This window comes from Schistocerca cancellata, chromosome 2 (genome assembly GCF_023864275.1).
Source record: "Schistocerca cancellata isolate TAMUIC-IGC-003103 chromosome 2, iqSchCanc2.1, whole genome shotgun sequence".
Classification (NCBI taxonomy): domain Eukaryota; kingdom Metazoa; phylum Arthropoda; class Insecta; order Orthoptera; family Acrididae; genus Schistocerca; species Schistocerca cancellata.
In genome coordinates, this window is record NC_064627.1 from 419,376,280 (window position 1) to 419,391,507 (window position 15,228).

The window sequence follows — 15,228 nt, forward strand, 5'->3', positions numbered from 1 at the left end:
AAGCGTTTTGGTACAGAGAGCTGCAAACTGCATGGAGGCCTGCTCTTGGCATCCAAACACCAACAGCCACCGGGATTAGGCATGCCTGGCTGTTAGTTGATCTCCCAGCATCTGTTAATCTGCAATGCTGGCTCTGCCACACCTTTCCTGTTGTCTGTCTTCCTGTGGTGGCTTGTATGGGAATCTGGCACCGTCTCAGGCATCCTCCTCATGGCAGCAAACAACTCCACCATTGTCACCTAAGGCATATATCACCATGTTCTCAACCTTGGCCTACAATGGCACCTCCCTTGAATCTTCACCGTCGTTGATGTCACTGACCCCCTTACCAGAATGGACTTCATCGGACACTACTGCATGCTCATTGGCTTTGAAGGCCAGTGCGTCATTGACTGTGACATTGGGAGATCAATGAAGTGCACCACTTGTTTCACTGTTCTTCTCAATGTGAAGTCAGTGGTGTCTTTCAATGCACATGCCGACCTCCTGGTGCAGTTTCCTGCTCTTACATTCAACTGTACACTACATGGACAAGGCTCCTGAGACACCGTACTTCTGCTGGTCCCGGTACCTACCACCACACAAACTGAAAATCGTCAAGGTCGCATTTGACGAGCTGCCCACTGCTGGTGTGATGTGTCCTTCGAAGAGCCCATGTACTTCCACCCTTCACCTTGTCGAGAAGAAGGGTGGTTCCAGGTGCTCATGCGGGATCACCAGAAGGTAAGAACCGATGCACCATCCCTGATTGATACCTGCTGCCGCTCTAACACAGCTGAATTTTCAGCACGATTGACTGCACCAAACTTTCCTCCAGGTTCTGGTAGCACCTGAGGATATCCAGAAGACCTTTATGATCTTCAGCCTTCATAGTGCCGCCCGAACATGGCAGCGTTTCTTGGATGGTGTGTTGCACGGCTGTTTCGCCTACCTGGTTTACATACTCGTGTTTTCCATGACACTCAAGGAACACCACGATCGATCGCCTCCACCTATTTTCGAACCCCTCCAGGATGTTAGTAGCATCATCATGAACACAGAAAAGTAAATTCTCAGTGTCAGTGAGGTGGTATTCTTGGGCCATGCCATCTCCTCGGCCGGATCACATCCCCTGCTCGACAATTTACTAGCCATCCTCGATTTCCCACTCCCAGAGACGTTCAAGGACCTCCACCATTCCCTCAGCATGTTAAGCTTCTTCCACTGTCTTCTGAGGAATGCCACCACTATGCAGGAGCTGCACTCCATGGCGTCCAAACAAGAGGGAGCAAGCTGGTACATCACAAATGGGAAATAACTTCTCTGCCACTAAGTGCAACATGGCGGACACTACCCTGCTCGCCTATCCCATCACCCCACTTGCCACAGTGGTTGACGTTAGCCAGACGACCATTGGCACCATCCTGCAACAGCACGTCAGTGACCCCTGGCAGTCTCTTGCATTCTTCTCCAGCAAGCTCCCTGCTGTTCAGTGATGCTGGGACACATACGACAGAAAGATCCTCAACGATTACGAGGCAGTCGAATACTTTCGGCCATTGGTGGAGGCCTCTCACTTTACGGTCTTCACCAATTAGAAGCCCGCAGTGTTTGCCCTTGCAAAAGACTTTGACCAGTGCATCCCACGTGAATTCCAGCAGCTGTCGTCCATATCCAAATTTACTACCGACATATGTCACATTGTGGGAATTGACAATGTCATCACTGACTACCTCAGCTACATCTGTGCCGTCAACTCGTCTGTGGACTACGAGGCACGTAGCACCGCCCAGGAGCATGATCCAGAACTCACCTACCTTTGTCTGGGTGATGTTACTAGACTTTACCTTCAATGTACACAGCTCCCAGCTTAGACAATAGTATTTGGTGTGTTGTATCCACTGGCTGAGTGCACCCATTCCTGTGTGCTGCAAGGCCACATTTGACCAAAACCTGCCACTTCCTGGTGTGCGTGCATTTGTCGTTCTGGTGATGTAGCATTTTGTGTATCCAGATATTCAGAGGGACTACCGGACCTGCTTCGCCTGGCAGCATGCCAATATCGGCTGTCACACACACACACACACACACACACACACACACACACACACACACACACATATATATATATATATATATATATATATAATAGAGGGAAACGTTCCACGTGGGAAAAATATATTTAAAAAGAAAGATGATGAGACTTACCAAACAAAAGCGCTGGCAGGTCGATAGACACACAGACAAACACAAACATACACACAAAATCTAGCTTTCGCAACCAATGGTTGCCTCGTCAGGAAAGAGGGAAGGAGAGGGAAAGACAAAAGGATTTGGGTTTTAAGGGAGAGGGTAAGGAGTCATTCCAATCCCGGGAGCGGAAAGACTTACCTTAGGGGGAAAAAAGGAGGGAAAAAAGGACAGGTATACACTCGCACACACACACATATCCATCCTCATATACACAGGCACAAGCAGACATTTGTAAAGGCCTTATATATGTGTGGATGGATATGTGTGTGTGTGCGAGTATATACCCGTCCTTTTTCCCCCTAAGGTAAGTCTTTCCGCTCCCGGGACTGGAATGACTCCTTACCCTCTCCCTTAAAACCCACATCCTTTCGTCTTTCCCTCTCCTTCCCTCTTTCCTGATGAGGCAACAGTTTGTTGCGAAAGCTTGAATTTTGTGTGTATGTTTGTGTTCGTTTGTGTGTCTGTCGACCTGCCAGCACTTTCATTTGGTAAGTCACATCATCTTTGTTTATATATATATATATATATATATATATATATATATATATATATATATATATATATATATATACAAAATTCTAGCTTTCGCAACCAACGGTTGCCTCGTCAGGAAAGAGCCTTTACAAATGTCTGCTTGTGTCTGTGTATGTGTGGATGGATATGTGTGTGTGTGCAAGTGTATACCTGTCCTTTTTTCCCCCTAAGGTAAGTCTTTCCGCTCCCGGGATTGGAATGACTCCTTACCCTCTCCCTTAAAACCCATATCCTTTTGTCTTTCCTTCTCCTTCCCTCTTTCCTGACGAAGCAACTGTTGGTTGCGAAAGCTAGAATTTTGTGTGTATGTTTGTGTGTCTATCGACCTGCCAGCGCTTTTGTTTGGTAAGTCTCATCATCTTTCTTTTTTATATATATATATATATATATATATATATATATATATATATATATATATATATATATATATATATATATCTCCGTCGCCACCTTCCCAGACATCAGACATTGCTGTGCCACACATTCACATGGACCTCTTCAGCCCTCTAGCTTCTTCTGATGACTGCTGCTACTTCCTCACCATAGTGGACAGTGTCACCTGCTGGCCTGAGTAGTGTCATTACCTGATGTCACCACTGTCACAGTAGCCACCACCTTCATCTCCATGTGGACTGCCCATTTTGGCTGTCTGCAGCTATCATTATGGACCACAGATGCCAGTTTACATTTGCCCTTTTTTGTACACTAATGAACCTCTGCTGCACTGACCATCTCCTTACACACCGCCAATGGCTGCACCATACCCTGAAGGTCATAACAACAGGTGGATCACTTCCCTGCCACTGGTACTCCTCGGCCCTCAGTCACTCACTCACACAGGGTGAGCAGCAATCTGCCACTATTTGCTGATGAAGCTGTAGTGTACAGGAAAGTGTTGTTGTGTGAGGATAGAGGACAACATACACAGAATTTCTACATGGTGTTGCGCTACAGCAGCTTGATCGAAATTTGGTAAAATGTAAGTTAATGCAGATGAATAGAAAAACCTATCCTATAATTTTCAAATACAGTATTGGTGGTGTGCTGGTTGACACAGTCATGATGATTCAATATGTAAGTGTAAGGTTGCAAACCAATATGAAATGAAATGAGTGCAAGTCAATAATAGGTAAAGCAAATGGCCAAATTTGGTGTATTGGTAGAATTTTGTGGAAGTGTAACTTACCAATAAAGGAGTTTGTGTATATAATACTAGTGCAACACAGTCTTGAATACTGCTCGGGTGTTTGGGATCCCAAGTAAATTGTATTAAAGAGAGACGTTGAAGTAATTCAGATACAGTGTGCTAGACTTATTACCAGCAAGTTCAGTAAACAGGAATCCTTGGAGGGTAGATGATGTTCTTACTGCAATGCATTATTGAGAAAATTTAGAAAACCGGCATTTGTGGCAAATTGCTGACTTCTACCGCCATGTTTTGCATAAATACCAAATAAGAAAAATTAGGGTTTTTATGGAGTCATATAGACAGTCATCTTTCCTTCACTCCATTTCCTAGTGGAACAGGATAGGGAATGACTAGTAATGGTACAAGCTGCCCTCCACCAGGCCCCGTATGGTGACTTGCGGGATATGTATGTAACTCTAGATGTAAATGTATTTCATCAACCAACCAATCTATGCAATATTTTGGCCCATTCTCATGCCACATCCATGCCCATCCTCTTGCTACTTGATCGTATACCTGTGGAAGACACAAAGTGCAATAGCTGTTTGATAGAGCCACCCAGCACATCCTGCTTCAGTCCTATCACAAGCTTATCGTATAACATCAGAGGCAGGGCCTCCTGTGAAAGTAGTCATATTGTGTATGAGCTTTGATGCAATTTTCACAAAGCATTTTACATGACCATGACCACCAACCATCTGGCCACCCAACTTAATGGCCATCGCCAAACTGTGGCCAGGAACAGAGTGGGCCAGTAGCAGAACATACTGCTGAGCATAGTATGCTTGATTTCAGTTGCTGCTTTGTGACCCGTGTCATCTGGATCCTTCCCACAATCACCAGTTTCTGTGAAGTATGTAGATTTGAAGTCTGTCCTTGCATCACGTCTTTCAATCTTAGACCTCAGTCTATTAGGTCCCTGCTCCAACTTTTCTTCAGTGTGCCTCAATGCCTCAACTTCAGTGCAGAACTGCAGTCCTAGCACAGTGTACCTGTACGTTTGTGTGTGTGTGTGTGTGTGTGTGTGTGCATTTCAACTTCCACAGAGAACAAATTCAATATTTCCCACTATAATTATTCAAACTCACGCAAGTCAACTGACTCGTCTCACATCAGATCCGATTAAATACATTTACAATAGCATGGTAATTTATGAACATGTCTTTCTTCTAGCAAATCCTACACATGAAGTATAATGAACAATTTTTCAACTGTTCTTTTTTATCATTACAATAGTCAACAATATAAAACACCATAAGATACATAAACACTCCTTGTTCTTCCAATACAGCTTCCGTGGCACGAGTGGCATACACTTGTTGATGCCATTCGACCGTCGCATCTACCTTGTGCTCGTAACTCCTTTCCAGCCTGCACACACAAACATGTGTCATGCAGTATATACATTCTCACACAAATTTTTAAAATATCATGTGGTCGAGATGGTAGAAGGACGACTGGTTCTAGAATTTATGCAGAAATTCTCGAATCACTACATATCCCTCCCCTCAGCTCGAACACGCAATATTTTATACAGCCTCATTATGTACATTAGTATTACATACAATAACAATTCATAATTCCACAGTACACGTTCCACATTCTTTTATTAAACATGCATAACCCTTTTCTTTACTATTTAGATTTTCTTTTTTCATTTTACTTTGATTATAAAATTGGAGTATTTCACTCAATGTTGGAGTCAGTTCTCTTATATCTAGGAGTCTTGGGGCCTAAACCTTTGGTTTCTAATCGTAAGCTCCAGGTGTTCATGACACTTGAGTATGTTACTCTTTATTCGAATTCTTTGTACTGATTCTTTAGTACGTAATAGCCTCATTAATTATAGACTGTTTGTAGTCTGGAGGAACACTGGGCAAATGAAAGTGTTCTTCTCGACACTTGCAAAATCAAATTAAATATAATTCTGCTCATGGAATATAGGGTTCAAACTCACCAAAATAATTCCTGTTAAATGTGTGACTTCTGTCACAATACTTTCCTTTTCCCCTACGATCAGTATGTATATCTTACAGGTGGGTTGACCCTATGAGTGCACTTACTCCTTCCGTTTTTGTATGTACGCTCCTTTTTAAAACATCCCTATTTATTAGGCCACAGGTCGTCCTACCTCCATGTAGGTACGCCCTAATCCTTTATGAGTAGCCCTCATGGTTCATTGCCCTAGTAATCCTTCTTAATACTTCCTTTGGTCCCTAGGGTCCTCGCCTACCTTTCAACTTATACATACTTGGTATATACTATGCCTCTATACACTATTTAATATATAATATGTTTACTTAGGTTATAAGAGCCCCACTATCCTACAAATAGCAAAACTCTTTCACTACTTTCAGTATCTCATTTCCTAAACTAATTCCTTCAGCATCACCTGATTTAATTCGACTACATACCATTATCCTAATTCGGCTTTTGTTGATGTTCATCTTATATCCTCCTTTCAAGACACTGTCCATTCCATTCAGCTGCTCCTCCAGGTCCTTTGCTGGCTCTGACAGAATTAAACTGTCGTTGGCAAACCTCGAAGTTATTATTTCCTTTTCTTGGATTTTAATTCCTACTCCAAAATTTTCTTTTGTTTCTTTTACTGCTTGCTCAGTATACAGATTGAATAACATCAGGGATAGGCTAAAACCCTGTCGCACTCCCTTCTTAACCACTGCTTCCCTTTCATGCCCCCCAACTCTTGTAACTGCCATCTGCTTTCTATACAAATTGCAAATAGTTTTTGCTCCCAATATTTTACACCTGCCACCTTCAAAATTTCAAAAAGAGTATTCCAATCAACACTGTCAAAAGCTTTTTCTAAGTCTACAAATGCTAGAAACATAGGTTTGTCTTTCCTTAACCTATCTTGTAAGATAAGTCAGAGGGGTCAGAGCTGCCTCGCATGTTGCAACATTTCTACGGAATTGATTGGCGACTCCATGTTGTCTTGTGCACTACGACCAGGTAACAGGTATACTTGAAAAAAGAGACAGCATTGGTCGTATATTTTTCTATTGCAAAATCGATTTTCTGTCACTGAGTGACCATCTTCAGTGCTATATTGTATAACAAATTGGGATGCACTGTTGTTACTAGGCTTACGGCAATCACATAGTCTATGTGATTGCCGTAAGCCTAGTAACAACAGTGCATCCCAATTTGTTATACAATATAGCACTGAAGATGGTCACTCAGTGACAGAAAATCGATTTTGCAATAGAAAAATATACGACCAATGCTGTCTCTTTTTTCAAGTATTTCTACGGAATCCAAACTGATCGTCCCCGAGGTCAGTTTGTACCAGTTTTTGCATTAATTTGTAAAGAATTTGTGTTAGTATTTTGCAACCATGACTTATTAAACTGATAGTTATGGTATTTTTCACACTTGTCAACATCTGCTTTCTTTGGGGTTGGAATTATTATATTCTTCTTGAAGTCTGAACATCTTTCGCCTGTCTCATACATCTTGCTCACCAGACTTTTGTCATGGCTGACTCTCCCAAAGCTGTAGCAGAATGTTGTCTATGCTTGAGGCCTTATTAGACTTAAGTCTTTCAATGCTTTCTCAAATTCCTCTTGCAGTATCATATGTCCCTTGTCATCTTCATCTGCAGCCTCTTCCATTTCCATAATATTGTCCTCTAGTACATGTCCCTTGTATAGATCCTTTATCTACTCCTTCCACCTTTCTGTCACCTCTTCTTTGCTTAGGACTGGTTTCCCATCTGAGCTCTTGGTATTCGTTCAGGTAGTTCTCTTTTGTGCAAATGCCTCTTTAATTATCCTGTAGGCAGCATCTATCTTACCCATGCTTCTGCATCCTTAAATTTGTCCTCTAGCCAACCCTGCTTAGCCATTTTGCACTTCCTGTCGATCTCATTTTTGAGATGTTTGTATTCCTTTTCACCTGCTTCTTTTACTGTATTTTTATATTTTCTCCTTTCCTCAATTAAATTAACTATATATCTTCTGTTACCCAAGAATTTCTATTAGCCCTCATCTTTTTACCTACTTGATCCTCTGCAGCCTTCAGTATTTCATCCCTCAAAGCTACCCATTCTTCTTCTACTGTATTTCTATCCCCTGTTCTTGTCAACCGTTCCCTAATGCCCTATCTGAAACTTGCTACAACCTCTGATTCTTTCAGTTCATCCAGGTCCCATCTCCTTAAATTCCTACCTTTCTGCAGTTTCTTCAGTTTTAATCTACCATTAAATTGTGGTCAGAATCCACATCTGCCTCTGGAAATGTCTTACAATTAAAAACCTGGTTCCTAAATCTTTGTCTCACCATTATATAATCTATCTGAAACCTTCTAGTATCTCCAGGTCTCTTCCACGTATACAAACTTCTTTCATGGTTCTTAAACCAACTGTTAGCAATGATTAAATTACGCTCTGTGCAAAATTCTACCAGGCAGCTTCCTCTTTCATTCCATACTTCCATTCTATATTCACCTACTACTTTTCCATCTCTTCTTTTTCCTACAATCGAGTTCCAGTCCCCCGTGTCTATTAATTTTACATCTCCCTAAACTATCTGAAAAATTTATTTTATCACATCATACATTTCTTCAACTTCTTCTTCATCTGCGGGGCTAGTTGGCATATAAACTTGTTCTGCTGTGGTAGGCATGGGCTTTATGTCTATTGTGACTACAACAATGTGTTCACTATGCTGTCCTTAGTACCTTATACACGTTCCTATTTCTTGTATTAAATTATTAAACCTACTCCTGCTTTACTGTTATTTGATTTTGTATTTATAACCCTGTATTCACCTGACCAGAAGTCTTGTTCCTCCTGCCACCGAAATTCACTAATTCCCACTATATCTACTTTTAACCTATCCATTTCTCTTTTTAAATTTTCAACCTACCTGCCCACTCTTCTCACATTCCACACCCCAGTCCATAGAATGCCAGTTTTGTTTCTGCAGATAATGATGTCCTCCTGAGTGGTCCCCACCTGGAGATCCAAATGGGTGATTATTTTACATCTGGAATATTTTATCCAAGAGAATGCCATCATCATTTAACCATAAAGTAAAGCTGCATGCCCTCGGGAAAGATTACAACTGTAGTTTCCCCTTGCTTTCAGCCGTTCACAGTACCAGCACAGCAAGACCGTTTTGGTTGATGTTACAAGGCCAGATCAGTCAATCATCCAGACTGTTGCCCCTGCAACTACTGAAAAAGCTGCAGCCCCTATTCAGCAACCACATGTTTGTCTAGTCTCTCAACAGGTACCCTCCGTTGTGGTTGCACCTACGGTACAACTATATGTATCACTGAGGCGCGCAAGCCTCCCTACCAACGGCAAGGTCAATGGTTCATGGAGGGGGCAGGGGATGTAGTAATAATCCTATATGGAAAGTAGCTGATTACCTACCATTACTTGGCTACCTAATTTTTCATCACCCAGTTCCCACTGCTACGCTGGTGCTATATGGCTGAAATGACCAACAAAAAATGTCACCAATTAGGGAGCAACTGGGCAACTGGAATGGCATTTGAATAAGGCACTAATATAGTTATTTCTTATTATTTAACATGTTGCTACCATCCCAACCCGTACATCTGCAGATCCTAGGCAGGTCTTACCCGTAGTGTTCTTCCAGATAGTAAGTGATACATGTGCCAAACTTGGTTGAAATTGTCTCACACATTCCAAACTTATGCATTACAATGTCACCCCCTTCCCTTCCTCATTCGCACCCATTCTATCTCTGTGGGTCACTTTGTCATCTGGACTATTATCATTTTGCATAGCAACCACTAGTACCATAGATACAACACAAACATTCATAGTTTGTGATTATTTTTGTCAACCACTTCCTACTCCCATCCTAAATCCCATCAAACCACTAGGGCTGAAATTTCTTTCGAAGTGTCAGCAATCAGACTTAAAATGCTGAAAATTACAGGATCAACACTAATATGGGCCATTTACAATTATTTTTACATTTCACATCCCTCTCATCCTCCACTCCTAAGGGTGTCTTATACTCCCATCCTCCAGTTTTTATTTCCTGATATTACGTTATCTGAAGCATTAAGGGATCACCAATTTAGTATTGGAGGGCAGTGTGGAGGGTAAAAGTCATAGAGGGAGACCAATAGATGAATACACTAAGCAGATTCAGAAGGATGTAGGCTGCAGTAGGTACTGTGAGATGAAGAAGCTTGCACAGGATAGAGTAGCATGGAGAGCTGCATCAAACCAGTCTCAGGACTGAAGACCACAATAATAACAACAACAACATATTACATCATATTTGTACCAAGTAATTGCTCAAGATGTTCCAGGGTTATGCATAACATGCCGCCAATTCCCCTCTCCACCCCTACAAATAGGGGATCTGAGGGTATCTTACCCTAATACTATTTTTTCCTAGATCACAAGCCTTATGTGTACTTTGTTGCGTTCAGATTTCTTCATATATTGCAGACCTATATACATCATCCCCATTCCTCCCCTAACACAAACCCCACCCACCCTGCGTTGGAAGTGCGTCCTGGTCCCAAAGAATTTTTTTGCAGATAGTAAGTCATATGTGTATCAAGTTTGGTTGAAATTACTCCCAGCGTTCCAGAGTCATGCTTTACATGCCACCCCTTCTTACCATCTCCCCCAACCCTAGTAGTTAAATGTCATTAGGGATGTCACCAGTCACCCCAATGACTCTGACACTTAAAGACTCAACACTAATATCAGTTTTTTTCTGCTTTTTACATGCCAGCCCTTTCACAAGTCCTCCATGATCATAAGTCAAGTATATACAAAGTTTGGTTGAAATTGCACCGGGAATTCCAAGTTACAAGTCCATATCACTACTTTTCCACCCCATCACAAATAGGAGTACTAGTGGTGCCTTACCTCCATGATGATTGTTTCCTGATGCCACTTCATGAGTATCCCAAGTGCTGTAGTGCATTCGCATATGTGCACATATGCCAAGTGCTGTAGTGCATTCGCATATGTGCACGTATGCTTACACACACGCACACACACACACAAAGGTAGGTAATTTCTCCAGTGAGAACACCAGACTTTCATTATTTTTTTCTTCCTCTGAGCCACAGATGATACTGTTCATGATGTTTACTTTATTATGTTGTCTGACAGAAATAAATAATCCAAATGTGTGATGAAGGTACTTTATTTGATTATATATGAGTGAAATATTCTTTTGCAATTTATATTTCCAGTCAATGAGAATCAAACTGGAAAATGCTCTTGACAATGAGATGAGACTTCGTATACAAATAGACCAGGCAAAAAGCAATCAGGAAGCACTAATGTCTCAGTTAAAATGCCAGCAGTTGAAGACGGAATCAGGAGTAAACTCAAGAGACACTGCTACATTGATTACTCTAAAGGTTTGTAATGCATGGTAAAAAAATACTTAGTCTAGTCAAATTAATATCCTTCTGAATTGTCTTGCTTATAGTAAGGTTATACATCTCTGATAAAAAGAGATATTTAAATTATTGTGTTTTCAATACTGTCTTGTGTTTTGTCCCATGGCTGCATATTGCTATGTGAGCTGTCAACTACCATGTATGTACAGCCGGCATCAGCACATTTCTGTGGCAGGTTCGCTTGTCACATCTCCCATATCTCAAACAGTGGAGCAGCTATCTGATTATTCGTTTGCTTTGATATAAAATTTGACACCCATACTCTTCCAGCTTGAAAATCATTTTCATAAACACGAGTGAAATACATTAATACTACCAAACATTAAGGAGGGTCATGATCAGCTTACATCTTGAATGTCTGTTCAAATATGAAATGTTGTAGGAAGTACTATGTAGTCCAGCTAATTGCAGGCAGTCTGTTCTGTAGTGCCACAGCCATGCTCCACTTTGTTCAGAGTTCTGAAAACAAGCTGTATGCAAATTTTTCCCTAATGGCTATCAGCGCTTTATGGCTGGCACAAGGTAATGAATGGTTGGTTGAGAGTAGCCAGATAAGTGTAAACAGTCTCATCAACTTCTTTTTCAGTCTTTCATACACTCAACTTCACTTGTTCAGGCATCATTCTATGGATAAAATTGTGAGTTTTAATTTGATAAGTCTCTTCCTGAAAAACTCATACTCTTCTGTTTGAAATTTCATATTGTGTGTTTGTAAATATCGCATGAGCTCTACCGTGCATTATTGTTACGAATTAAGGGACATATAAAGATGACTATCTCTTAAGAGTTAAATGAGAACTTTCTTCCTATGACCCCCTTAGTACTAAGTTCATGAGTTTCTGAACACTGTGTACTATGTTTCAGCCCATGGTCACATTATTGTATTTGTAAAACCTCTACAGCACAATGGAAACTATTTTCTCTTGGTCTTTATCCTCAAGTAGTACTTGGCTGTAATGTTTGCCTCTAACACTGAAGACAGTTCACTTTTTTTAACACGTTAACTATCTCATGTATTCAGAACAACAAGAAGCTATATTTACACTGTATCCATTTTGTGAGCTGTTGTTGGCTGTGTTGTCATTTCCATTGACCATTTTGTCCAGTTTGAGGGGTAACATGGTAAGAGAGAGATTCCGTGTGGTCATGTTTTTGTGAGAGCTATTTTATAATCTCCTACTGCAGTGCTTCCTTTGGATCATGTATTTGACAGAGTCAGATTCCTATATGTCTTTAGTTCACCTCTGATAATTAGTTTCTCTTAGACTGATGCTGACCATATGTCAGTATCTCTTCTGGTTAGCTGAGTATGTCCTGTTAACCAGTTCACGACTGTAGAGTGGACTACCATTCCTCCTTGTTCTCATTGCCTGCTCGAATAGCTTCCTTCAGCTTTGCAGTTCGCAGTTTTTGTACTGCATTACCTTGTAGCACTTATTAACTGTTGGTTACATGTGTCCACAAGCCAGCTTCCCACCTGCACAAGGCACTCACAATTCTTCTGTTAGTATGTGCATGCTGATCACAGGGCATCAAGCCACTGAAGTACTTTTTCCTTTCCTGTCCTGCGCTTTTACTGTCTGACTCTCTTTCCACAGACTTATTCTCTAGTACAGAATCTCTGCTGATTAACCTAGCTCACTTGTAGTATGTTGATTACAGCTTTTTCCACTTTATTCCTTTTATTATACACCATATATTTTGGTTGTCTTCTGTTAAATCCTACCACTGAATTTGACTTTCACTGTTTCAAAACTCCTTTACAGAATGTGTGGACTGTGTGGTGAAGCTCATCCCATATCCAGCATGGTAACTTGCCCAAGTGGGGTTTGTTGGGTACCCGTTCAATGGTAACCCTATGACCACACAAAGGTCACACTATTAATGCCTTAGCTGTCACCTTGTGCATGATGAGGAATAGGTGCAGGTTGTTTGGGGGAACCAGGATTTGGGGCACTAACCATGATGCCAGGTGGCCTTTGCTTTGGCTGGGTAGTGCCCATAAGATCATCTCTTGTTTGGAGTAGAGGGCATCATGGCAGGTTTTCATCAAAGTTATCAGCCAGGGGCTGGAGGCTCGGGCAGTCTCCTCGGGCAGATTGGAATTCATTGCAGATTGTTATGACCCTAGGAACTTTCCCTCCTTGGTCATGCCATGGTAAGAAAACAAAGCCAAGCAACTTGCAGACACTTACTCCTCTCAGTTCCTGGTTTGTAGCCAAAATGATGGACAATCCTTCCTCTTGACTAAGCCAATTTTTTTTGGTGAGTATTGAAAACATATTTGACAAATCCCCTTCCCTTAGTAAATTACAGAGAGATTCCATCTTAATTAAGTCCTAGCTAGTCCTCGGAGTTACTAAACAATTTCGTGGTATACCAGTTACCATAACACCCCATAAGGACAAAATGGTAAATAATTAATTTTTCACCAAGACTTCATGAAGATGGATGAAGAACAAGGCAAACACTTGGAGAAGTAAGAGATCAGGGCCTGCAAGATTGACACCAGCACATACATCCTCAGTTTTGATGGGGATTCACATACAAAGAAAGATTATAGAATATGTCTTCCCAGTGTTCTACTCACTACATAATTTGTGAAGACTGTGGCTGCTTACTTCACCAAAATTCACCATACGTGCTACCAATTGAATATGTCAGTTGCAGGAGCAACACCTTGTACAGGTCCACAAAGTGTGAGACACTAATTAAGGAACACAATGTAGAGGAACTGAAGGTCTCTGATTGCCTTTCAAATTTTGAAGTTTGGAAAAGTATGGTTTTGGTTATATTATGTCTCCATGATTTCTATTTTTGCCACTCCTGTGTCCACGTCATCAGCAGTATGTGGTGTATGTATTCACTCGACATCGACCTCTGCTAGTTGAACAAATAAACTTGACCATGGGGGTGCTAGGTTCTCCCATCTCATGTATTATGTGGCACCTTCTTCCAAAACCACTTCCTGCAATCAGCCAGAGAAGAAAAATCGATCCTATCCCAGAACTATACCTGGCACCAGCATTTGGATGTTGCTGCAAAGTCCTGAGTTTTTGAGAGTCCTCTTTGATAAAAAGCTGACATGGCCGCCTCATGTTCGTCAACTAGAAACCATGTGTGAGAGCTTAACACTTTGTGTTTCCTTGCCCACACCTCTTGGGGTGTGGATTGTGCTATTCTTCTTCATGTTAACAAGGTCCTGGTCTCTTCTTGATTGGAATATGATTGCTAGGTTTATGGCTTAGTGGTACCTTCAGCTTTTGATATTGTTTAACCCAGTCCACCATCATGGAGTAAGATTCCATAGACATGCTCACTTATGTCACAATCTGAAAATTTCCTAATCATCCAGCTCATCAGATTCTTTTTGCACACAAAGAGCATTGACCCCCCCTGACATCTGCCCTTTGGTGGACTTTCCAGTTGGATTACGCCTTGAAGCCCTCTGCTGAAGGGTTCATAAAACCTCTGTAGAATGTGTTCCTGTGTTTTCCCCTGCTTCCTTCCCCCACTCCCCCTCTCCCCCATCCCTCCTTCCTCTCTTGGTTAGCACATATGGAACAATCTGTTTTGAGGTCATTTTGCACTTTGATTTGCAGTGGGAAATGTGACGTACTATTTTGGGTAGTCTGTTATATCTGTTGCAGCTCTCTGGCTCAGATGTTTACTTACATAATATGGTTGTTCCTTTTCAGTTGCATTCCACTGCTTTTATTCTTTACTGTAGCTTTAATTACTTTCTACCTCCAATAACTTCTCTCGCAGTACTTGATTCCAGAATTTGTGGCTTGACATCTCTTTTCCTAGGAAGCAGTCATTTCTTCTTCTTCAACTCC

The 15,228-nt window shown here is 41.4% G+C and overlaps 1 protein-coding gene across 1 annotated transcript in view; it reads left to right on the forward strand.

Annotated features, from left to right (window-relative positions):
* Window positions 1-15,228, forward strand: part of LOC126154495 (A-kinase anchor protein 9-like) — a 510,657-nt gene that overhangs the window by 410,133 nt on the left and 85,296 nt on the right. The window contains exon 44 of the mRNA XM_049916148.1: window positions 11,177-11,347. Coding sequence (XP_049772105.1) covers window positions 11,177-11,347 — 171 coding nt within the window. The remainder of the gene's footprint in view (window positions 1-11,176; window positions 11,348-15,228) is intronic.